The sequence below is a fragment of the Ostrea edulis genome, chromosome 1 (assembly GCF_947568905.1).
Source record: "Ostrea edulis chromosome 1, xbOstEdul1.1, whole genome shotgun sequence".
Lineage (NCBI taxonomy): Eukaryota > Metazoa > Mollusca > Bivalvia > Ostreida > Ostreidae > Ostrea > Ostrea edulis.
The window spans coordinates 105,801,374-105,827,523 of record NC_079164.1 but is presented as its reverse complement, the minus strand read 5'-3'; the positions used below and the strand labels follow the sequence as shown (position 1 = coordinate 105,827,523).

Sequence of the window (26,150 nt, the reverse complement as noted above, 5' to 3'; positions counted from 1 at the left end):
TTTGATTTGAAAATATTTTATTTTATAAGTACATATTATACAAACGGTTTGAACACAGGTCCTTTCAACATAAGGGGTTCTCACTGGCTCACACAGGACTCGGTGGCGGATCCAGGATTTCCAAAGGGGGCATGTGAAAGTCAAATTTCAGCCAAAGTACCAGCCATTTGGGGTGGCAAATAAAACTGGCCCCACCGTCATAAAGCTCACAATTTGTGGCGAAAAAAAAAGGGAGGGGAACCCTTGCCCCTCAAAATCTGCCACTGTGACTAGCGAAGACACTGCTTTAAAAGTAAGTGCTATTTTTTGCTGAACACGTCACGTGTGTTTAAATACATTGGTCAATAGGAACATGGAAGGGTTTATGTTAAAATAATAATTTAGAATTACTCAATCTTCAAAGCGCAATTGAGAGCAAATTGATGCAGTCAAATTGTTCAAAATTGTCAGTATCAATGATCTTTATTGTTTATTAATACGTATTTTAAAAAGCACTTCAGTCTCTTTAAAGCACATGTAGGGAGCATGCGTTTACATGAACATTAAAAAAATATTCAATAAAATTATTTTGTGAATTAAAGTTTGATTTTTCTTTGAATATACATATGTCAATAAAAGTAGACTATACTTTATCGAAATGAAATATTTTAATGCGTTTACCTGATCAAGATATAGGGCTCACGGCGGGTGTGACCGATCGACAGGGGATGCAGCAACCTCCCCCTCCTGGGCACCTGATCCCACCTCTGGTATATCCAGAGGTTCGTGTTTGCCCAACTCTCTATTTTGTATTGCTTATAGGAGTTATGAGATTAATCCCTGTTCCTTATCTTCACTTTTCATTATTACAATGCAGTATATATATCCCCCTTCTGGTGATTATATCAATAATACACATAATAATATTATTTACCCAGGATAACACAAATTAACACATAGCTACATGTAGTTTCCATTGTGGTCCTGTATTAAAACATATACACAAACATAAAATTGACATCAAAATATAGTATCTTAATATGAATACGATATAAAGGGAAAGGAAAAAAGCATAGCATAAGACACTCCTAATTAGTAATAAAATTAGTATTTAAATATGAATACATGACATAAAAGGAAAGAAGAAAAAATAGCATAAGCCACATACACAGTATCATATCACAACTACATCATTTGGCACACTTGAACAAAAAGAGGAAAGCACGATGTTTAATTGCTACTTCTATTAAATATTCCATCAGATACACAGCTTTAAAAATGCCAACCGAACCAGAGTTTCGGACATTCTGAGAGAGTTTGTTCCAAAGGAATGCAGAAGAGTAGCTGTGTGAACATTTATAATTTTCAGTTTTAGCTCTTGGTAAATATAATCAATTAAACATTCAACGTCTAGGTAATTTGGCTTTTGATTGTTTGAAACTTTGAACAGACGACAACCTTTCTAAACAACAGCTTGACTCCCCAAACAAAATGTACAGCTTCAAAGAGTTATTTCCAAACAAAAACAAAATGCATTGAAAATATATTTTGTCTTTATGAAATAACTCTGTATCTTTCACCAAACAACTCTCAATTTGATTTAGGAAGCGAATACATTAATTGAATCTACATTATATGTACATGTTCATACAAGAAAAGTGAAGGGAATTCGGATTTAAGGCAAAGTTGGCGATTTAAAAAATGAAAAAGAAATGTTTGTAAAACATATACCCCCCCACCCCCGGTGCAAGATTGAAAAGGGTTATACACATGCATCATTTAATTGATAGTAGAAATTGGTACCGTATAAGTTTTACATAGTAGTGCCATACCAATTCAAGATATTGAGCAGACAATATCTTTGTATGTCCATAGTGGATTGACCATGTGACCTAAAGATCAATAAGGGTCATTTACTCCTTATGTTGTACCAGTGTACCAAGTTTGGTGTCTTTCAAGCAAATGATTCTTAAAATATAGGAGATAATATATTACTATGCCAAGTTTAACCCTTTAACCATATGAACTCAAATTTAATAAGGGTCATCTACCCCTTATGATGTACCAATGTACTAAGTTTGATGTTTGTGAAGCTCGGGGTTCTCAAGATATTGAATGAACATTATATTCCTATGTTCAGTTTGACCGTGGACCATGTGGCCTCTATGTCTGTAGAGCAAAGGGTTATCAATGCAAGGTGAAGATAACGAACAGTGATCAATCTCATAACTCCTACAAGCAATACAAAATAGATAGTTGGGCAAACACGGACCCCTGGACACACCAGCGGTGGGATCAGGTGCCTAGGAGGAGTAAGCATCCCCTGTTGACCGGTCACACCCGCCGTGAGCCCCATATCCTGATCAGGTAAACGGAGTTATCCGCAGTCAAATCAGTGTGTCAAGAAAGGCTTAACAATCGGTATGAAACACGTCAGACAGCATTTGACCCGTTTGACCTTTGGCCATGTGACCTCAAAATTAATAGGGATCATTTTCTCCTGACGATGTACCAGTGTACCAAGTTTTATGTCTGTCAAGCGAAGGGTCTCTAAACATTGAGCGGTCAGTATATTCCTATGTTCAATTTGACCTTTGATCATGTGATCTCAAAATACATAGGGGTAATCTACTCCTCACAATGTATCATTCTACCAGTTTAATATCTGGCAAGGAAAGGGTCCCCAAGATATTGAGCGGTCAGCATCTTTCTATGTCCAGAATAGATTGACCTTTGATCTGAAAATCAATAGGGGTCCTCTTCTACTCGTAACCAACCCACATATGAAATATCATTACGAGGAAGTGAATGGTTCTCAAAATATTGAGCGGACATGTGGTCTACCCACCGACCGACATGTGCAAAGCAATATGCCCCTCGTTTTGAAGGGGACATAATTATGATGGTAGTGCTGCTAAATTATTCACAGGGGGAGGGGAGTACGGAGCAGTGAACCAACAGCTACCATAACAGGAAACCTCTGTTTCTAAAGATGAAGCAGATGTTAATGGCGATTTTTTGAATATAGATAGAAGACTGTTAAATGAATGGTTAGACTAGAGGGCTATTTAATTCGGAACAGATGTATTAAAGCTTCACAGCGGAGAAATGTAGAAACAGATATGAAGAATTCTTTCAGCTTCGTTTCTGTGATAATGGGAAGACATCGTTTTGGAGAAAAAGAAAGTTTTGACTTGCTTTAGTGGTCGATAATAAAGAAAAGAGGGTCTTATTGTTGGAATTTTATGACAATGACCACTCTATACGGCATAGACATTTGACCCAACTTTTTTAAAGGAAGAAGCACTGTGACTGTAACGCTGATATTTAATTTGGAGATGTTTTTATTGGGGAGTGGGTGTTGTTTTACGCCCCAATTTTTAGATTTCCACTGAGAGATAGACATCCTAAAAAGGTTAAACATCTTACGTCAGACTCGGCGACGGGATAGAGAATCGAATTCAGGCCCTCCATGTTGTGAAGTGAGCGCCCTAACCGGTAAGCTACCTTCAACGATTAAAGAAGGTTGCTGTAAATTAAAGATGCGGTGTTTCCAATAATGATATATTGTTCAGCGTTTGTTTGTGTATTCTAAACATTCAAGAAAACTTAACTTTTCATGTTCCCCATCCTCCCATGGAGAGACATCTTAGAAGATGGATGCGGGATTGACCAAGTTAAGTTAGAAGAGGTTTTTATATGATTTTTAAAGTCTGTCTACACTGACACCCGGGATACATGTGTCTAATGGTACTTGTGATTGAAGACGAAATGCAATCAAAATATGTGGAAACGTGGTGAAATGGAAATCGTGGACTGGCCCAAGGACATTTTTATGACAACAGAAGGGAGATAAATCCGACATGAGATGCTAAGTTTTCGCCCCCATAAAAATCACATAAACGAATTATTAAGGCATCATTTGCCAAGCAGGTATTTATGTTTCTAGGGAACATTACACTTGGAGATAATGCATGATAAATTGACTCGGGTCAGTCTGGTGTGTTTTGAAAATTGTATAGCAAATTATTGTCCTTTTTGATGATTAGCTGCTTCCTCGTTGATTGCTTCGTATGTTGGTGTTTAATGATTAGGTGCTTCTTCGATGATTGTTTCATATGTTGGTGTTTGTCGTGAGCAAATGCTAAAAACTCTGGAACATAAAGAAATCCATGCTTGTATTGTGGGTTCGCATATTATTTCTCCAAGCAGATTCATAAAGATGGAATGGAAAGAGTATATATAATAGTTAAATGCAATTAAAATCAATACAAATAAAATTAAATTATGTCCACTTCCTACCTAATTACGATTTACATGTAGATCCTTTATTCCCTCACTTAGTTCGCAACAAGAGAACCTAACACACTTATAGAGGGTCACATTCAACTTAGGCAATCAATGATTTGTGAGTATCACGGTGGCGAATCACGTGATTTTGGCATGACCTATTACCCTGAAAAATGACGACGAAAGTCAAGTAAACAAGGGAAAATTCAAACGAAGTAAATAATGGTCAATGTTCCCTGTTTCTATCGCACGCAGAACAGATTTTTTCATGAGAAAATCCTTCAAATGTTGATACAAGTTATGTGGCAATTCGTTATTGATAAAGGTGTTAACTTATTCTTTGAATTTTCACTTGTGTTGACTTTCGTTGTCATTTTCCGGGTAATAGGTTATGCCAAAGTCATGTGATTCGCCACTGTGAGAATACGAAGGAATAAAAGCATGGTTAAAGCTGGTGTGAGACCTAAAATATCCTATGATTTCTTCTCGCGCATACCCGTTTTGACTAATCAAGATACAATATTTTCAGAAAATGGTTGGTTGTATATTGTTTAACGTCACCTCTCGAGTCTCGAGCTCATATGGAGACGTCACCATTGTCGGTGAAGGGCTGCAAAATTTAGGCCTATGTATTATTATTATCTTCACTTCATAATGGACAAGTACCTGGGTCACCAGTCGTGTCACGCAATGTGATGTTGATCCGTGTGCTTGTTTACACATGTATATGGTTTTTACGCCCCATTCGACAATATTTAACTCTGTGTAGATCCATCACCAACTTTAAGTGAAGTGCCACAAATTTTAACCTATACATGGTGCCCCGGGACGTAGCAGTGATAGCATTACTCGCTTGGTGAAGGAACAGAGACTGCCCAAGATGTTGATGATTGGCACCGGGATCGAGAACCAAACCCAGGCCTATCAGTTGCAAAGCGAGCTCATCCTTGTGTGTTTAACCAAGTGAGTAGATCATAGGATTTCATTTTATCTTACTTTTTACCTCCAAGGTCCTTCGTATATTATTTTATAATTCTGAGTAGTTTCTATAAACTTACATTAATAGTATTAATGCAATACAAATAATGCCTGCCATCACAAGATACACCGTTCCTTTGAAGAATGAGACAGTGTTGGAGTAAGTGGAGTTGAAAATCGCAGATCCCACGATACTACAGGCTGTCTCAACCGCTGCAATTCCACCAAAAAGAGCTCCTGTATGAGTAATATACCAAAATGAGTTCCTGCATGAGTATTATACCCCAAAAAGAGCCCCTGTATGAATAATATACCTCAAAAGAGCTCCTGTATGAGAAATATGGTATGGTTACCATTTCACATAAAACTTTATCAGTCATCAGATCGGTTGCAAAGAAAAACAACACTGCACATTTGTACACATTAACAACTAGATGTATGAGATTATGATTATTGTCATATTATCCTTAAGTCAACAACTTTGTATGATAAAGTAATGCCAACCTTGAATCCCGACAAGTCCATTTGAATAACATGATATTATATTTAGAATTTCAAATATGATTAGTTAGCTAGATTGAAGTAGTAAAACCTGTAAGAAAAAGGATTTGGACAGAACCTTGTTTGTCTGGTGTCGTCATTCTTGACATGATACCCCGAATCATTGGTAAAGTTAAAACGGAACCACCTCCAACGACTGCAGCTGTAACAAATACAACACATAATTATTACATTTCAGTTAGTAAAAAAAACACCTCCAGAGGGCAATTCCTTCTATGAAATGTTTGTATACATATTGCGAAACAGGGGTCAACGAGACAACCCCTCGCATTATGTTCGAAGTCCTCGGTCAAAGAATTATGTTTTTGAATTAATGTATCCTTATAAAAAAGAATACGATTAGGCCAAATAAAAAATATAAGAGGTTCCGGTTACCCGACCGTACCTGGTTTTCACCCTCGACTCTAAACATTTCCCTACCTACCTACCCTATTTTTCAAGGGAGTGTAACCGGAACCACACATATTGTTTTATTTGGCCTTATCATAACTGATATTTCACTATAGTACTGTCGTATATAGAAGTACCGATGTTTTTGTTTGGTTAACCATAATATTTTTAAAGCAATACAAGCAGTAATTGAGGATATTTTTTTTCAGCTATCCAATTATGCACTAAATAACACCTATCGGTATAACTAATATAATCCCCAAGATGTGAAGAAAAATTCATCAAAATAAACAAGGGGATCCGGATATTGTTTGAGAGCATACCTACATTTATACAATGAGCGTTTTGTATAAACCGCCATTGCATCATATACCAGGACGTGAACGATGATTGCCTAACATAATCGGGTTGCTGGGGCCAAGGTCATATACAGAAACGGAAACTACATCTTTTCATAAATGACAAGAAGTACTCTTAAGTGTTAGAAAGTAATGATTACTCAAATGTGTCACTCAAATGAAATATTGATTGGGAATTTTCTATTATTGGCATGTTAATTGTTTACAAATCTAACACGTGCTCAGTGCCTCTCTTTCACCTTTTCCCGACCTGGTGACCTCAAGGTCATTGCACATGGGAGATTACGAGCAGGAATTAATGACAGGATGACAATGATTCATGAATCGACATTTTCTGCTGATTTGACGGGTTTACTGCTTCAGATTCACTCTTGAAGTTACACGTGAAAGGTGAAGATAACGAACAGTGATCAATCTCATAATTCCGATAAGCAATACAAAGTAAATAGTTGGGCAAACACGGACCCCTGGACACACCAGAGGTGGGATCAGGTGCCTAGGAGGAGTAAGCATCCCCTGTTGACCGGTCACACCCGCCATGAGCCCTATATCACAAATATTAGAAATATTTGTTCTTTTATTTTTCAATTTATTTGCCGTCAGTTACAGCTCGAATTACTTTAAATCAGTCTGCAATTTAGTATTTCGAAGTTTGTTTACATAATTTTGTTTTTTGTATTTAATTTTATAACAAGGTACCATTTCAATGCGACTGACAACAAGAGTAACTTGTAAAATCTCGTACACAAGAAATTCGATTATATCTCTTTCTGTGACCTTTCTATCTTACATGTAATCACGTAAACTAAAAATCTGTATTTAAGGTACATGCGCCATCCATTTTAGTCGTAATTCAGCTGGAAAATGTACACAAAGTTTCTATGAAAGAATGCAAATGAAAAATTCTCAACGGGACGTAAAACAAACGAACCAACCAATATTCTGGAGAGAGGGGGCCAACACTTAAATTTCCTCCATGTGAAGAAAAAGAGTCAACTTCCAAGAAAAATACAGACAACTGTCTATAAATGCGGTTTGTATACCGTAAATTTCGTTGCACATCTTCCATGATTTGTTCCCCGTCTCTAAAATGTTTACTGCGAATAAATCCAAATACCCATCACTACATAAGTACATGTACACGGTAAGTTTCTCATGCGCAATTTCATCACTCGGATTCGATTGACACACAAACGAAGTAAAGATATACATTCAGGTAGTAAATACTAATATGAAAGGCCGTAAGCGCCGAGCATAGGCCTACATTTTGCATCTATTCATCTGCAATAGTGACGTCTCCTAATAAGTGAAAATTTCCAGAACGATATACAACCAACCATCTTTTCCTAAATATGCATTGTTTGTATACCACGTCAGCGAAAAAGTCTTTCATAATGACTGTAATTTTTGCCCTCACCCTGGAACCAAAACCTCTATCCACGAGATCATTAGAATTACAATCTCGGTAAAGGACTACCTACTCCTTCTAATAATTCATTTAGTTTCAATTTATTGTTCCCCGCCACAACGCGGAGGGGGGCGCAGAATTACCGGTGTCCACCCGTCCGTCCCACTTGACTTTGTGGATGCAACTCCTCCAAAATTGCTTGACGGATTTTGTTCAAATATGGACCTCTTTTTAAAATCAATTTTATGTTTCTATCATGTGAAAAGTGAAGACAACGAACAGTGATCGATTTCAATCCTATAAAGAATACAAAATCTGTTTCTTGTAAGCATAAAAACGACAGGGTTCTAATTTTGAGTAAGCAAGGCTACACGTATTTCATCAAAATTGAGGATGTTTGATGAGATATTGTTTTCTACTGGTTTTGAAGTTCGGGTCAGTGTCACTGAAATGAAAATTCATTGTGCTTCTGATATCAGTAGCAACGTACTTGAAGGATTGCTATTTTGTAATATGCCATGTTGCGAGGGGGTGTCCCGCTTTTCGGAATCCATGTTGTAGATCGTAGTTGGTCCTTTCGGACCATAATTAAATCTTTGAAATTCACGAACGAAACGATACCTCTCTGCAGGCACTTACTACTACTAAACCTGTAGGGTACAGTGTAGTGATGAATTGGTTGCGACACACAATTCCATTTTGATAGCAATGGGAAAATATGATTTTAACTTTTTAAGATATACAAATTCCTCACACATTCCACACATAGGCGCTGAAATTAATGTTTGTACTTACCTACATATAACGTTACATCTGTAGCAGCTAGAGATATAATCACAAAAGCACTTATTCCCGAGACAGATCCAAGGATGGCCACCCACTCATCGCTCAAACAAAGATGAAAGACTTTTACCATTCCCATACAGATCACATTCTGGAATAGTCCAACTACTGCACCATACAATCCAACTTTTACGGAATCCCAACAAAACGGTTGACTTATTAGGTACAGTAAATCTACTGAGGATTTTCCAACTACAGTTATACCAGTCGCAAAGAAAATGAGAATACAAACGTTGTATTTCCATCGTACTCCTTTGTTACTTTCTGAGATGTAAAAGGAGACCATAGATCTTAAGTAGTATGTACAAGATCCCCTAGTAATCATCTTGTCGTTATTCAGTGTTCTCGTTTCCGGTAAGACAAAAATGATGATAAATATTATCAATGTAAGCCCACACACTGCAATCATCTGTGGCCAGACATAGTTCGTAGCCTTGATGATATATCCAGTGCTAAATCTCCCTAATACAACACCTACACCAATAGCCATCTCCAGAAAGGCAATGGCTGCTGATCGTTGTTTATTGTTTTCAGTGATATCAGCAATGTATGCAAATGACGCCATCAAAATCGCCAAGTAGCCCCCCAAGAAGCCTTCGACGAAACTGCCGATTAAAATGTAATTGATGTCGAGATCGTAATAAATGCAAAAGAGCAATATCGTTTTGCTAATCAATTGACCAACCATTGGTGCCAGGAATAGAAATGTTCGTCCAAATTGGTCACTAAAAGCCCCAAGAAACAACGTGGAGACTACGGCAGGAATTCCTGAAGCTAGAGTGGTATAAATACTAAACGTAGCGGCCTCTTCTTGAATAATTTCACTTTCTGGAGATACTTTTGTTTCGTTGACTATGCAAATAGATCCTGTTGAGACGGGCATTGTTCTTGTTGGAAATAGTTTTCTCGAGATATAAAGTGGCACGTAGAGACCTGCGGTAGTGTAAGACAAAATAAATGAGAAAATGCTGACAAATAGAATAACGACAGGCAAGTAATGGCGCCATGATTTAGATGGAGGGGTACTCTTTGTTTGTACTGAGGTGATAGTCGCTGGAGTTTGCAATTTTCCTTCTGCCATCTTCGTAGTTTTCTTTCTGAAAAAAGGTTGAGAACATGTATCCTCAGTCAATTGAAGCAAAATGCGTTTTTAAAATCGCCCACTACACAATGCAAAGTATTGAAACATGTACTTTTTTCAATAACATTTGAAGTTTTCACCTATAACAATGCCCTTCATGGGTCTATAGAGACGCCCACAAAACACGTAATCAAAATACAATTGAAATCATAACGGTTACCTTTAAATTCCAATTGTAGATTCGCTATTATACTGTACCTTTCTGATGACAATGAATTAAGCCTTAAAATATTTGACACAAATTTTGCCGATCAGACTAATATTCAGATGTGAATTAATTATTGTCGGAAAATATGCCTTCCCAATGTTGTTGCATGGATTGCCGAAATTTTTATTGTATGTCTACTTCCGAGATATGGTATATATTTTTAAAATCTCGTACACAAGAAATTCGATATATCTTTTTCGATGACCTTTCTATCTTACATTTAATCAAGTAAACTAAAAGTCTTTATGAAAGGTAAAGATAACGAACACAGATCAATCTCATAACTCCTATAAGCAATACAAAATAGAGAGCTGGACAAACACGGACCCCAGGATATACCAGATGTGGGATCAGGTGTCTAGGAGTAAGCATCCCCTGTCGACCAGCCACACCCGCCCTATATCTTGATCAGGTAAACGGAGTCATCCCTAGTCAAAATTAGTGTGCCAAGAACGGATTAACGATCGGTATGAAAGTCAGACATTTGACCCAATGGTAGGTTGTATTGGCAAACTAGATTATTATATCGACCATAGAATTTGTGAAATGCTGATTTTAAACGAGACTGTTGAAACTCTTGCACCACCAACTTCTTTGTCAATAGCCTGCCTCGATTTATAAACGGATCATATGCAGAACAAGATATTGTGTATCGAATCAGTTGAGAGATATAAACACCGTATGCAGGTGATAATGGAATATTGCTACATAAATATGGAAATTCACGATGGAGAAGCTGAAATCAATATACGTTTTTAATTTTTATCAGATAAAAATGCGAGTGTGCATTTACCTTAATACATGTAATGAATATTAAATTCCATCTGTTTTGTGCTGAATGCAACCTTTTGTGACCTTATTTTGGACGTTAATTATAAGGATCAATCGTCGGTTACCCATGGGTGCTTCTAATCGATTCTCTCTTTGAGGAAGCGTTTGTGAACTCAAAACCGTGGTTAGTGACGATGATAAGGACCGTGCTATTTCAGTTATAGTAGATGAAACATCGGTTTTTCATTTCATTTATCGTGATTTTTCATGAAAACACTATGGCTGATTTTTAAAACGATTTACCACTGGAGTTTACATAAGTAAACGATTTTATTATTAATTTAGACAGGATTGCTTAAAAGCATTATTTTGATTTGCATTTTGTCATGAATTTGTTGTTTTAATTGGTCTGTCTTTCCAAACACGAGGGGACTGAAACTTGAACTCTTTAAGCCTATCATCTAATTTTTTTCAGTACTGTATTTCTTCTAATCAGCAGTAATTTTAGCAATTTATTTTAATCATAATTTGATATGCTACATCTTCTTAACGGTAGTCTGATCAAAACACCTGCTTTTTTTTGTTTTGATTGGCGCTTCACGCGCTATTTAAAAGCTATTTTATACTCCGTTAAATATATTGGTGCAGGCATCAATGTGAACACGCCGCCATTTTGTTCAAATACTTATTGCATCAGACTTTGTTTTAAAAACTGGGTTTTTGTCTTTTTCTTATACCGTTTTGGTTTGTCATATTTATACACTTTGTATGTCCGATAGGGCCCAGGGCCGTGACTTACAACTAAGACTAACAAGAGTACAGCAAACGGTACATAATACGCCCGTGAAATGCTTACATAGGGTGTTTTTCTTGTGCTATAATTTGTATAACTTTGCTTCAGGTATTATCAGCCATCATGAGGCTGTGACAAACTTTCATATGAAGAAAGGGTCTTGGCTTAAAAATCGAGATTTCCTCAAAATGGACCAAGTTCAACAACCTGTAATTTTCTCAAAACTTGTAGAAAATCAAAATCCATCCCACATGCACATCTATGTAGCTATACAAATACTCCACAAAATAAGATGGTCCTCACTTGAAAACTGTGGGAGGAGTTGGGCGGACAAATTATATACCCTCTATTGAATATTAATTTCCAAATAGACTAAGTTCAACAACCTGTAATTTTCTAAAAAATTGTAGGAAATCAAAATCCATCCCACATGCACATCTTCAATACCCATACAAACACTCCACAAAACAAGAGATGTTTGTAAAACACATATGCCCCCCCCCCCATGTTGCAAAATTGAAAAGGGTTATACACACACATCATTTAAATGATAGTAGTATCATTAATTCAAAATATTGAGCAGACAATATCTTCCTATGTCAAGAGTGAATTGATCATGTGACCTACAAATCATTAGGGTCATCTACTCCTTATGTTGTACCAGTGTACCAAGTTTGGTGTCAATCAAGCAAATAATTTTTAAAATATAGGAGACAATATATTACTATGTCCAGTTCAACAATTGACTTTTGACCTCAAAATCAATATGGGTCATCTTCTCCTGAAGATGTAACAGTGTACTAAGTTTGATGTCTGTCAAGCAAAAGGGTTATCAAGATATTGAGTGGACAGTATATTACTATGTCCAGTTTGACCCTTGACCATGCCATCTCAAAATCAATAGTGGTCATCTTCTCCTGAAGACATATCAGTGTACCAAGATTGACGTCTATCAAGAAAAGGGTTCTCAAGATACCGAGCAGACAGTATATTTCCATGTCTAGTTTGACCCTTGACCTCAAAATCAATAGGGGTCATCTTCTCCTGAAGTTGTACCAGTGTACCAAGTTTGATGTCTGTCAAGCAGAGGGTTCTCAAGATATTGAGCGGACATTATATTCTTATGTCCATTTTGACCCTTGACCATGTGACCTCAAAATCAATAGGGGTCATCTTCTCCTGAAGATGTACCAGTGTACCAAGTTTGATGTCTGTCAAGCAGAGGGTTCTCAAGATATTGAACGGACAGTATATTCCTATGTCCAGTTTAACCCTTGACCACGTAACCTCAAAATCAATAGGGGTAATCTTCTTTGATGTCTGTCAAGCAAAGGGTTCTCTAGACATTGAATAGTCAGTATATTCCTATGCCCAGTTTGACCCTTGACATTTGACCATATGACCTCAAAATCAATAGCGGTCATCTACTTCTTAGGATGCACCAGTGTGCTAAGTTTGATGTTTTTCAAGCAAAGGGTTCTCAAGATATTGAGCGGACATTATATTCCTATGTCCAGAGTAGATTGACCCTTGACCTTTTGACCTGAAAAACAATAGGGGTCCTCTTCTACTCATAACCAACCCACATATGAAATATCATTATCATCAAGTGAATGGTTCTGAAGATATTGAGCGGACAACATGTGACCGACCGACAGGTGCAAACCAATATGCCCCTCTTCTTTGAAGGGGGGCATAATAAGAAGGCTCTCACTTGAAAACTGTGGGAGGAGTAGGGCGGACAAATTATGTACCCTCCATGTAATAATTATTTCCAAATAAAGGGGCAAAAAGGAAAAAAGGTCAAAATGGATCAAAATTGCAGTATGATCTAGAATGACCCACAAAGAAGCTACACAGCAAGTTTCAGCATATGTGAAAGGGAAATGAAATTATAAAGAGAAAACCCCAAACGGACGGACAGATGAACAGACGGACGGACGTACAGACATTGCTGTACCATAATACGTCCCGTCTAAAGACGGGCGTATAAAAATGTTCTAAAAACTCTTCAACTTGAAAATGTAATTAATTTTGTGAGATTATACATTGTACTTCTATATTACATGCGGCAGTCACCTCCTGCCACGCGTTTTCATTTTCGGGTTTCCCACTCTGGGAGCCTGTGAATTTCCATTCAATGACTTCCATTCTTGAATTACTTCCTCATGAAGAATTTCTTTTTCTAGGCGACTCCAATGGGGCTCATGGCTGCTGGTTTCTGAACGTTTACTATCAAGACTAGCGATATCCTTTTCGGTCATAGCGTATAATAGCAGACTAACAGATGAAACGACGGAATTGACGTAACAATAGAAAGGTTGTAAAAGAGAAGAAAAAACAGCAGTATTTTGTACTAGATTTCTTTAATTTTCAATGTATTGCGCAATATTCAGTGGGCGTGGCATTGTAAACAATAAAATGTCAACAACACATCCCATAATTCAACTCATATCCTGCTCAGTTTCCATGGTTTTGATCTCGGTTTTTGTCTCAAGTTAGAAAATGCTAAATGAGCTAAAACAAAAAACAAACTAGCTTATGGCACACCAAAAGTGAGACGGTCCAAGTTGAATTTTTTTCTAACTCTCAAAAGTGAGTAAGTCCAAGTTTTACGGCCCTGGGGCCATTTCTATGACAAGATACCAGATAAAGTCATGTCCGAGTTAAAAGGGAAAGAGGCGGTACTGATTCAAGATGGCTGGAGTGATATCCACAACACACCCGTAATTGCATAAAGTCTACAGCGTGAGAGTAAACCCTACTTATGTCTGCTGTATATGCTGGGGACTACAAAAAGACAGTTGCCTTCTGCACCTCTGTTGCCCTGGATGTCATCAAAGAAGATGGTTGCCATGAAACAGAACCTAAAAGAGTCAAACCTTGACCGAACAGTCTACGGCTGCTCTGCCACTGGTGAATTTGATTACGTACCAGGTGCCCCTCTGTCTGAGATTCCCGAGTCGGTCAAACCACAATTACCAGCAGAGACGAGATGGAATAGCCATCTCACATGTATTGAGACATACTGCAGAAACAGGTCATTCTTGTGAATGACCATCGCCAACAATGAAGACCTCATTGATTCCCGAATACGCAATTCACAATGTTGGTCTGTATAATAAAATAAGGAAGATAAAAAAGTAGCTAGAGCCCATTTCCAAACCCCTCGACAGATTACAGTCTGACTCTTCAACATCCACATCTCCAGCAATACTAAGACAAATCCTCAACACATTTAGCAAAGCAATGACTCCAGTCCACTATTTAGTCAACTCACTTCATCCAGTGTATCACCGGTCTTGGTGACGTCTCCATATGAGTGAAAAATTCTCAAGCGAGACGTTAAACAAGAAACAATTAATCAATCATCCAGTGTACAGACGGAAAAACTTCAAAATATCAAGTGCCCTGGACTTACTTCAGAGTACCAATCCAGAGTTGTTACCCGACCTCCCGAACTTCACATCTGATTCCCCTCCACCACAACAGACACTTTTACATGACAGTCATAACAATTTTCAATCGACCAGTATTGACCGGTTTTAATCGGTATTAACTACCGACCCACTCAATACTCATATTGACCACTTTTGTTAACCCTATTCCCTTCTCTTGTCACTACAAGAGGAGCAGATTGGATGGCCAGGCACAATGCAGACATGTAAGCGTACATCCTGATAAATGTTCCCATGATATATTTGAGTGCAAGAGATCTCAGCTGCATATACAGTACAATGCAAGGTGAAGATAACGAACAGTGATCAATCTCATAACTCCTACAAGCAATACAAAATAGATAGTTGGGCAAACACGGACCCCTGGACACACCAGAGGTGGGATCATGTGCCTAGGAGGAGTAAGCATCCCCTGTTGACCGGTCACACCCGCCGTAAGCCCCATATCCTGATCAGGTAAACGGAGTTATCCACAGTCAAATTAGTGTGCCAAGAACGGCTTAACAATCGGTATGAAACACGTCAGACAGCATTTGACCCAATGCGAGGTTGTATTGACGAACTAGATCGTTATAACGACCATAGAATTTGCGAAATGCTGACTTCAATCGAGACTGTTGAAATCCCTGTACCATCAACTTGTTTGTCAGTAGCTTACCTCGATTTAAAAACTGACTATACCCAGAACAAGCTCTTGCATATCGAATCAGTTGAGATATATAAACACCATATGCAGGTGATAATGGAATATTGCTACATAAATGTGGGAAGTTGACGATGGAGAAGCGGAAATCATCCCGTTTGTCATACAGTTGAGTTGTCATTTCATTTTGCTCGACGGATGGGCACACCTTTTTCTAAGCAATAATCTGGATGAAATTAACAGTTATCAGTCTCTTTTTGAAAAAAGGCGGGGAAAAGTCTTATTCATGGCGTAATAATGCCATCAAATAAGCAAGAACTTTGATTTAAGTTGAGATAGTATAAAACAGATCAAACTTAATTCAAGAAACATTTAAAACAGAGACATTTTTGGGCCTATTTATGTACACAATTGTACCTTGTTCTTTGGGGGAAAAAGTAGTAAACACACATTTTGTTTCTCGTGAAGCTTTTAGACATTTCACTTTATTCAAGCATTTTTTCCTATTGATTTAAACAAAAATAATATTTTTCATTAAAACAAAAGTTTTTTGAGAACCAAAATGCGTATAAATGATTTTTTTCCAAATTATCCCACTTCGGATGTTGGAGTTTTTCCTACCGACAATACAGATGAGCATACCATTCAAACCCGGGAACATGTGAAAATGGATTTACAGCGAGTAAGTGTTCATTTCTTCATGACAATTGCATTCATTAATGTTAAAGATGTCGAAATGACGTGTTTGTTAAGTAACTCCAGCCATATTTGAGTCGAAATGTCGGTCGAAACGTGAACCGTCACTGGTTCCGGCATTTACACGTTTTCCAGAATCAAAACATAACGGTTTGCGAAGACTCTGCCTATCCACTTCTCTAAAGAGAATAAATCATACAATTATAAATCGCCATTCCTGACATTTGATCAACCGTTCTTTTGGAAAGCTTCAACTATTGTAGTAAACGAGTCTACAGAGAGTTCTCTAAAACAAACTTTCAGGTTGGGAACTTTTCATAAACAGATGCATGCATTTCCTGGGCTGCCTCGGACAAATCACGGGTGATACTGAATTATAAGTTCCCTTAGAGACTGCTTATGCTCAAATGCACTAAGCCACAAGAGTTTGTTCTGCGTGTGACCAGTTTTTAAATCCAGGCAGGCTACTGACAGACAATTTGATAGTGCAGAAGTTTCAACAGTCTCATTTAAAGTCAGCAAGATATTGGGCTCATGGCGGGTTTGACCGGTCGAAAGTGGATGCTTACTCCTTGGCACCTGACCCCACCTCTGGTATATCTAGCGGTCCGTGTTTGCCCAACTCTCTAATATGTATCGCTTATAGAAGTTATGAGATTGATCACTGTACGTTATCTTCACCTTTCATTCTAATAGGAAAAGCAGCAAGTCGGGCTGTCCTTGCATATTAGCGTGTTGATTTATGCTAATGGTCCATATTCCTTACTGATACATGCCCAGAGAGTTAGTGTGACAATAGAATGCATAGAAAAAGATTTTACGGACTTCCAAGATTCTTAGGGCCTCCATGGCCGAGTGTTTAGAGCATTGAGCTCAACATCACACGGCATCTCGCCTCTGTAGGCGCGGGTTCGAATCCCGCTCGCGCCGGTAAGTTAGAAAGTTTCCCAGTTTACTTTCGAAAGGTCGGTGGAGACATTGTATCTGGGTTCTCTCTTCCACCAATAAAAACTGGGCTCCACCAGATAACTGAAAAATTGTTGAGTGTGGCGGAAAACATCAATCCTAGATTCTTGGTCAAAAGAGATTAATTCATTTTCAATACAAGGACCACACAAAAATCATGCGTTTATTATTTCAACGATTGCAACAACTATTTAACCTCATCCTCAAAAATGAATTTCGGCAACGATACAATTGAAGTAAAAAATTTGGAAAAGATGATCGGAGAAGAAAAAAGATCTGAGAAATGACAGAATATCACAAGTTTGGCTGCTCTTTTTGCTGATTACCATATTAAGAGTTTTATAATAGCAGGTAGAACAGACAACTGGAATCTCCATATTGCAACCATGAAGAAAATGCTACTTTTATTCTGCTGCATCAGAGCACAAGTTTTATATACAACAAGGTCATGAAAATCAATGCTGGAATTGCCAGAGACATATCAAGACGTGTACAATAATTTCTGCGAAGGACATCATGTTTACGCAGAAGTGACAAACTCTGGGCTGGCTTATGAGCATACAGTTTTGTATCTCATAATAGAGCGGCTACCAATGAGGAGTCTAACGACATCTGGTGGTGTAATGCTTAACTTTGGTAGGACTGAATTTCAAAGATTTAACTCTCCTCGGGCGTTTCTCGAGAATTGTCACTCCAAGAATTGTAACATAAATATGCCGCCGTTCAAAAACAAGAAAGAACGTTTTGTTTTACATAGTGAGATTGATTGAATGTTGTTTAATGTCCCTCTTGAGAATATTTCACTCATGGAGACGTCATTGCCGGTGAAGGGCTGCAAAATTGTCGCATATGTTCGGCACTTATGGCCTTTGAGCAGTGAGGGATCTTTATCTTGCCACACCTGCTGTGACACAGGGCCTCGGCTTTTACAGTCACATCCGAAGACCCCATTAAGTCGCCTATTAAGACAAGCAAGGGGTACTGCGGACATATTCTAACCCGGATCCTCACGGTATAAATAGAGAACAAACAATAGTCCATCCACCTTTAGAGCTCCGAACTTGTTAAATGCGGAATGGAAACTCAGCATGCAATTGATGATGTCGATGCTCTGACAGTTAGTACAGCTGTGGAGCTTAACCTCAACTGTAGTCGTATTAATAGAAGATATTGACCTGCTTGTCTTGCTCTGCCATCATGCCAAAGACAATAAACAGAACATCTGCTTCAAATCTGATCGTTCCAAAGAACCAACAAAAATCGGGGACATTATGAAAACAAGAAAAGTTTTAGAACAAAGATATGTAATCATTTTCCTGCTACCCATGCTTTGACAGGATGCTACACAACATTCAGGTTAAATGGAATAGACATGGGTTTTGAAATTTTCTTTGAAATGAACACATTGTAAAGATGAATGGAAACTAACATCCAAGTCTCCTGCTCTCGTGTCAGATAATGCCGCTAACATGGTGGTAGCAGCTAAGGAAAGCAGACTTTCCCCGTTTGTAAGATGTTTTGCGCATACACTCAATTTAGCTGCCCAGCGAGGTTTGAAAGTGAGAAGCGTTTCCTTGCTATTAGCCAAAATACGAAGGATCGTTGTTTTCTTCCACAAGTCATCAGTAGCAGCCTCTACCCTGGTGCGCAATCAGAAACTGCTATCGCTACCTAATCATAAATTGAAAATTGATGTTTGCACCCGGTGGAACTCAGCCTATGACATGATAGAGCGATTTCTTGAACAACCAGCCATATTTGATGCATTCAAGTCTTTGAAAGACTTAAGAAAAAGGGAAAATGACCTTGTGTTGTTATCAGACAGTGACATTTCAAATGCTAAATATGTTATGAAAACAATGGCCCCATTCAAATCTGCCACGCAAATGATGTGTACGGAGCAGGGTCCAACGTTATCTATCATTCTTCCTACTCGATAAGCTGCTAAAGAAATTAGAATTCAATATGGAAGATTCTACACTGACCAAACATCTCAAAATGGCAATGAGAGAAGACCTTGAAAAGAGGTACAAAGAAGACAGAGAGGTTTTTCAGATTACAACAGCAGTTGACCCACGTTTTAAAGATTTTCCGTTTTTGGAGGAAAATGAAATCATGCTTAGACTAACCATATTGGCAATCGGCAAAGCTACCCAAACTGGAACCTTTCAAAATCAAATGATAAAACAGGAGCTAGGATCAACCAAAGATAAGTCACAGATAAGGACAGTTGAACCAATTCCTCGCCAAGCAACACAACTTACAGACCCACCCCTCCCAACATTCCATGATGTACACAATACAGCAGCTGCTTCTGACGTAGATATTAAGGCGGAGAAGTCACCACCCAGAAAGAAATCTGCATTAGATGACCTTCTCGGGGATGTATTTATTCAAAAAGTTGAAGTTCTTCCCCAGAAGGCTCCCTTAGAAAAAGTAAATATTGAGATTATTCAATATCAAAAGGAGAAATCACTCAGTTTGACAGGAAATCCCCTAGAGTGGTGGAAGGAGCACCAAATGTTTTATCCATATCTGTCCAACCTGGCAAAACAATACTTAGGTATTCCCGCAACCTCTGTTCCATCTGAGAGGGTGTTTTCAACCGCAGGTGACATTATTACAGCACAGAGAGCAGCTTTGAAGCCATCATATGTGGGTATGATGGTGTTCTTGAAAAAAAAACCCTTTAAAGTTATTAAACTGTCACAAGAGAATGAAAAGGATAGCTGAAAATGTTGAGCTTTGCTCTGTGTTCTTATTATTGTGCAGTATTTGTACCAAGTTAAATCATCAATGGATTTCAAACTACCATCATTCAAACTGTTTGTACCATAATTTCTAGTCAATTTCATTTGATATTTCTACAATGTCTAGTCATTTGGACTGTTTTGCATCATTTTTTCTAGTTATGAGTCAATTTCATTTCATATTTCTACAATTGGTTGATTGATTGTATCTTGCTTAACGTCTCGCTAGAGAATTTTTCACTCATATGAAGACGTCACCAAGACCGGTGAAGGGCTTCAAATTTAAGCCTATGCTCGTCGCTTACGGCCATTGAGCAGTGAGGGTTCTTTAACGTGCCACACCTACTGTGACACAGAACATCCGTTTTTAAGGTCATCTCCGAGGACCCGTGACATTCACACCCGATGCCGAACGTTTGGCGATGGAACTATCACTACCCGTTTTAACGACTTGGGTCTGTCGCGGCCGGGATTCGAACCCCGGCCTACCACATGCGGGGCGAACGCTCTAACCTCTTGGCCACCCCAACGGTTTCTACAAATGGTGTTAAACCTTTGTAAAGAGTTAATGAGAACTTCTGGTTTTTTTTTTTATTAGAGTAAGCAACTAAGCATCACAATATTTTACAATAAAAAATGAAGATATCAGTTTATCTAATATTTTTTGGCAACCATATCGTGATGCGTGTTGTATCGCACTATTGTATCGTGATACGTATCGTATCGTGAGGTAGCTGGGGATACACAGGCCTATTGTAAACCTTACAAGAGTTTTCCTCGATGAACACCGTTTAAAAAAATCCTCTATTAGCTGGTGAGAAGGTTAATCATTTTCTCTATGGTGGTGTTGAGTGTGAAACACTTGATTTGCTTCGCTTCCGTCACTTTGTACAAAAATCAGCAGCAGTATCGGGTTTTGATTAAATCCATGACTTTCCACCGACATCTGACACATGAAAATTCCACATTATGCATACTTTCTTTCTGTGCGAAATTTAGATTGGCAATCAAGAAAAGTTTCTTCCAAAGGAGTGGGGGTGGCATTATGACAATAACAGATTTAAGCCTACTCGATCAATTTATAATGATGAGCAATGATAGCTGACCTCCACTTTTATCAAGTGTAACTGAAAACAGAGATGTTATTCAAAAAGATGTGTTTGTTCTTTAAGCAGTTTTCAAATGACAAAGAAGTTGATGGTGCAGGGGTTTCAATAGTCTAGACTCGTTTAAAGTTAGCATTTCGCTAATTCTATGGTCGTTGTAACGATCTAGTTTGTCTATACAACCTGTGGTTGGGTTAAATGCTATCTGACGTGTTTCATGCCGATTGTTGAACCGTTCTTGGCACATTGATTTTGGCTGCGGATGGCTCCGTTTGCCTTATCAAGATATAGGTCTCCCGGCGGGTGTGACCGGTCGACAGGGAATGCTTACTCCTCCTGGGCACTTGATCCCACCTCTAGTGAGTCCCCAGGGGTCCGTATTTGCCCAACTCTCTATATTGTTTTGCTTATAGGAGTTATGAGATTGATCACTGTTCGTTATCTTCACCTTTCACGTGGGGAATGCGGAGGCATAGGTTGTTCAAATGCAATACTGTCCTTCAAGTTGACGAAGGTTTAGATGAGCGAATATGACTATTGTTTTATATTTATTTTCACGATTATGCGTATGCCATATTAAGCATTACTGGTCAGTTTCTGAAAGTTATTCGTGCCTTAACACTCAAATCCATATGATATTCAATAAGGAGATAAAATTACCACTTTTGGTGAGTAGATTAAGATTATAATTGTTGAATAAATAACAAAGTTTGTATGAATGTTGTTGCGTTACATTTTTAGTAATCAATATTTATTGACATCATAGTTAAATGTGACTATAAAATATTCATCTGTTTTGATGTTCACCTGCAAATATTCATAGGTATATTTTGTTTATTGTTATGTTAAAAAAAACCCTGCGACATCCAAATCGGAGTTGCAACCATTCACAGCATAACCAGTCCATCAAACAATATCGCCATCATCACGTGATATAGATCCCCGGGATATATGCCTTAATATTGCATTCTATTTATAAAATATATGACACATTGACCACATTTCTGATTGAATATTGTTTAACGTCCCTCTCGAGAATATTTCACTCATATGAAGACGTCACCATTTACGGTGAAGGGCTGCAAAATTTAGGCCTATGCTCGACGCTCATGGCCATTGAGGAGGGAGGGATCTTTATCGTGCCACACCTGCTGCGACACGGGACCTCGGTTTTAGCGGTCTCATCTAATCGCCTCTTACGACAAGTAAGGGGGTACTGAGGGCCTATTCTAACCCTAATTCCCACGGGATACCACATTTCAGAAGTATGTTTGGTATTTGAATGGCTGACAAACACAAACCAGATTGAAATGCAGAAGAAAAGTTTGTCTTAGATTTTCAATCTTAAACAATTTACTAATTCAAGATTTTTCATTAGCTAGACAGGTTGATGCCGAGATATTTTCTACATCCAGCAGAATCGGGGCGTCGGGAAATTCATCTACACAAGTTTTGATGAATATTGCTACATTCTACACGTATGAATGCATTATAAACATCTTTTGTCCGTATAAATAGGGGTTTGTTTTTTTAACTTCCTCTATATACATGCTCTAGTACTTGTAAGTGAGGCGAACCCGCTGAATAAAATTCAATTGAAGTTCTGCTGCATTTTTAAGCCGACACTTAGATATCCAATATTGAAACGTAAACCGGCATATAAACGGTGAAATTAAAAATTCAGTTCGAGGACCTAGCATTTTTAATGACATTTATAAAAGAAAAATAAACATATTCTAATGAATTGATCGATCTTATCCCACCTCTGGTGTGCCCAGGGGTCCGTGTTTGCCCAACTATCTATTTTGTATTGCTTATAGGAGTTATGAGATTGATCACTGTTCGTTATCTTCACCTTGCATGCATCTACTCCATACTCTAAATTGTATTTTGATAAAAGACACATTAACACATCAGCTGAAAAATTTATGGGAGAGAGCATTGTCGCCTTCTTAAACCCAACAACAATAAGCACCACAAATAGACTTTTAAGGGACTGGTTCACGATTTTTGATGAAACTATATTTTATTTTCGATGGTAAACATTAAAAATATAGCTCATTCAATATTGACATCCAAAATTTTGACCTTCTGAATATAAGAATTAAAGCAATATTTTAGCCTTAAATCTGTGTTATGTAAACAAAGACTCGAGTATTTTTATGTATACAAACAAACCAGTGAAATATTGATTTTGTAATATAAAGCATCTTTATTTTGCATAGTCACAAATTTTAACTTTTAGATGACACATTTACCCCAAAACTGCTACGAAATGTGAAAGATATAATAAACTTAGATCGCTATCCATTTCTTTTGACAATTTCATAAACAATAACATACCGCATTCATTGTTTACAAAAAAAATAATAAACTCTCTAAAATGAGCTTCTTTGATAATGTATAACTTTTGATTTTTATGTGAATTCTTTTAAACACATTAGACAGTAGATTTTGATCATTAAAAGTGAAAAAGAAAATTTTGGGGGAAATCGTGAATCAGTCCCTTCAAATACAAATCTTATAAAAGTACATACAAAAATTTCCTGGTGGTATTTTTCATATGTTTAAAAGTTTTACTTTCTTCCGCTTTTATTCAATAGATATATAGGAATCACACTTAACATGTTCTTAAAAATTAATGCATTTACTTGTTATACATTTGTAATTTATAATTAAATGATAGTATTAATGCTTTTCTATAATGTGAGTATTCAAGTTAAGGACACTTACTACAAACTTTTCTAAATGATGATGAATATGAATTTTTAATTTATTTTTGTTTTTAAACAAACAGATATTCGTCATGTGATTAGCGACACGTATTAATCTCACGAGTATTAAGCCTGGTGACATGGAAGTATGGTGACCTTATTTTGTTTAGGTGGGTAACTTGTGCTGCCTATCACTGATTCATCACCATCTGCCTTTGCAATGTATGTTCGATGTACAATGCACCTTTTGGAGCAAACTTTGAACAGTTAAATGTAAAATTCCTTTAATTTACTTCTATACATAGGGTTGGATGGGTATTAATATGCAACATTTTGCACAATTCTGTTATCGTCCTACTTGTACGTGGGCACCGTGTAATTTGTGGAGTAGACTGAAGTCAGAATCCCTGTAATTCAAATACTTTAAGATAATGAAGTATCATATATTTATACATAATGCTTTTGTGACTGTAGCATCAAACTTTCTTTATAATCTAAAGTTCCACTAGTATTACTGGGTATATTATTTTAACTAAAGTACTTACTGTCTGCTCTCTGGTTTTGACACACAGATATAATATAATATATATATATATATATATATATATGTATATATATATATATATATAAAAGCACTAAAGTTCCAACAACACCCGATACCTCAAAGTGTCGGATCCACAACATGGATACAAGGTCAAATACAAAAAATTATACAAAGCACTAAAATGACCAACGACACGAACAACGAGATTGTCAAATTTTCGGGACGACCCGTCCCTTCTTCAGGACAAACGAAAACAATTACATAATGTGGTCAATATCAACAGAGCATAATAACAAAAACTACATATAAATACATTTAGCACTACAACTACACTAATCTACAAACGTATTTACAACGCAGACTACACATATATATATATATATATATATATATATATTCACGACCTGTTGAACCAAAGCTCCTACCAGCGAGCTAGACCGCTCTCGACCATGTGGGCAAGTCCACAAAATTTGCTTTCGATGGAAATCTTGCATAAGAATAAATGCTTCAAGTCGTGTTGCAGAATGTTCTGGACCTTTGCTCGTCACAACGGTCACTCCGTCATATACTGTTTAATGTCCCTCTCGAGAATAGTTCACTCATATGGAAACGTCACCACTGCTGGTGAAGGGCTGCAAAATTTCACCCTATGCTTGGCGCTTATGCCCTTTGAGCATGGAGGGATCTATATTGTGCCACGTCTCGGTTTTTGCGGTCTCATGCGAAGGACCGCCCCATTTAGTCGTCTTCTACGACAACCAAGGGGTACTGAGGACATATTCTAACCCGGATCCCCACGGGAAGATACATTACAAATTGCATTAAAGCTGCAAACATATTTACACTACAAACTAAATGTTTATTTTTGGCAGGTTATTCAATATGTTGAAAAGCCAAACACAATAAATCAATTAATAAAACTCGGGACTTTAAAATTTAGCCTCCAGTCAAGAAAGTTTATATAAAAATTATTCGAGATTGCTTAACAATTCTTAAGAGTCTCATCCAAAATTTCGCTCCACATCAAAACTCCACTCCACGATCCCAGTCCGTAACTTACACGGTACCCTGACAGTGTTGACATAACTTTACAGTTTATTTGAACACGACTCTCGTGATATCATATCAGTATTTAAGAATTACTTACTTGATCTTAATTTCTCTTCATCGTGGGTTTTTTTTTGGTAACATATTACCAAGGATGCACATGTATGTATAAAGTTGTATTTTATATAGGCTATTTTGTTTAATTATCAAATGATCAAGGTATTTAAAGAACGAAATGTTGAGAAGTACAACAAATATGAAGAATATAAACAAAAACTTCTCACCTTGTACCACCAGTAGTTTATGGAACCTGTGTATAATTTCTCATTGGTGATTTGTATCTTGATTATTCTAGCTGATTAAAAATCCATAACGCCGACCTGATCAACCATCGATTCACAGAACTTCACTACCTCGGGATCGGGGTACAACACAGTGAAAATGTTCGTTTTCATTTATTAACGGAAAAGCTGACTACTGTAGCATTCTCTCACCAGAAGGCACG

At 37.5% G+C, this 26,150-nt stretch overlaps 1 protein-coding gene across 1 annotated transcript; it reads right to left on the bottom strand.

Annotated features, from left to right (window-relative positions):
• LOC125667994 (proton-coupled folate transporter-like) lies at nucleotides 1-26,100 on the bottom strand. Its single transcript, XM_048901721.2, has 5 exons — nucleotides 25,930-26,100; nucleotides 8,761-9,905; nucleotides 5,867-5,950; nucleotides 5,328-5,484; nucleotides 1-4,132 (listed from the first exon to the last, which is right to left on the bottom strand). Exons 2-5 carry the CDS (start codon nucleotides 9,887-9,889, stop codon nucleotides 4,063-4,065), a joined length of 1,440 nt encoding a protein of 479 aa, XP_048757678.2. The 5' UTR covers nucleotides 9,890-9,905; nucleotides 25,930-26,100; the 3' UTR covers nucleotides 1-4,062.
• Nucleotides 26,101-26,150: the final 50 nt, after the last annotated feature.

Coding starts and splice junctions, on each gene's coding strand:
- LOC125667994 (XM_048901721.2), bottom strand. CDS start 9,889: ATGGCAGAAGGAAAATTGCAAACTCCAGCGACTATCACCTCAGTACAA. Junction 5,951..8,760: donor AGATGTAACGTTATATGTAG/GTAAGTACAAAC, acceptor TATTTGTTACAG/CTGCAGTCGTTGGAGGTGGT. Junction 5,485..5,866: donor GACGACACCAGACAAACAAG/GTTCTGTCCAAA, acceptor TTACTCATACAG/GAGCTCTTTTTGGTGGAATT.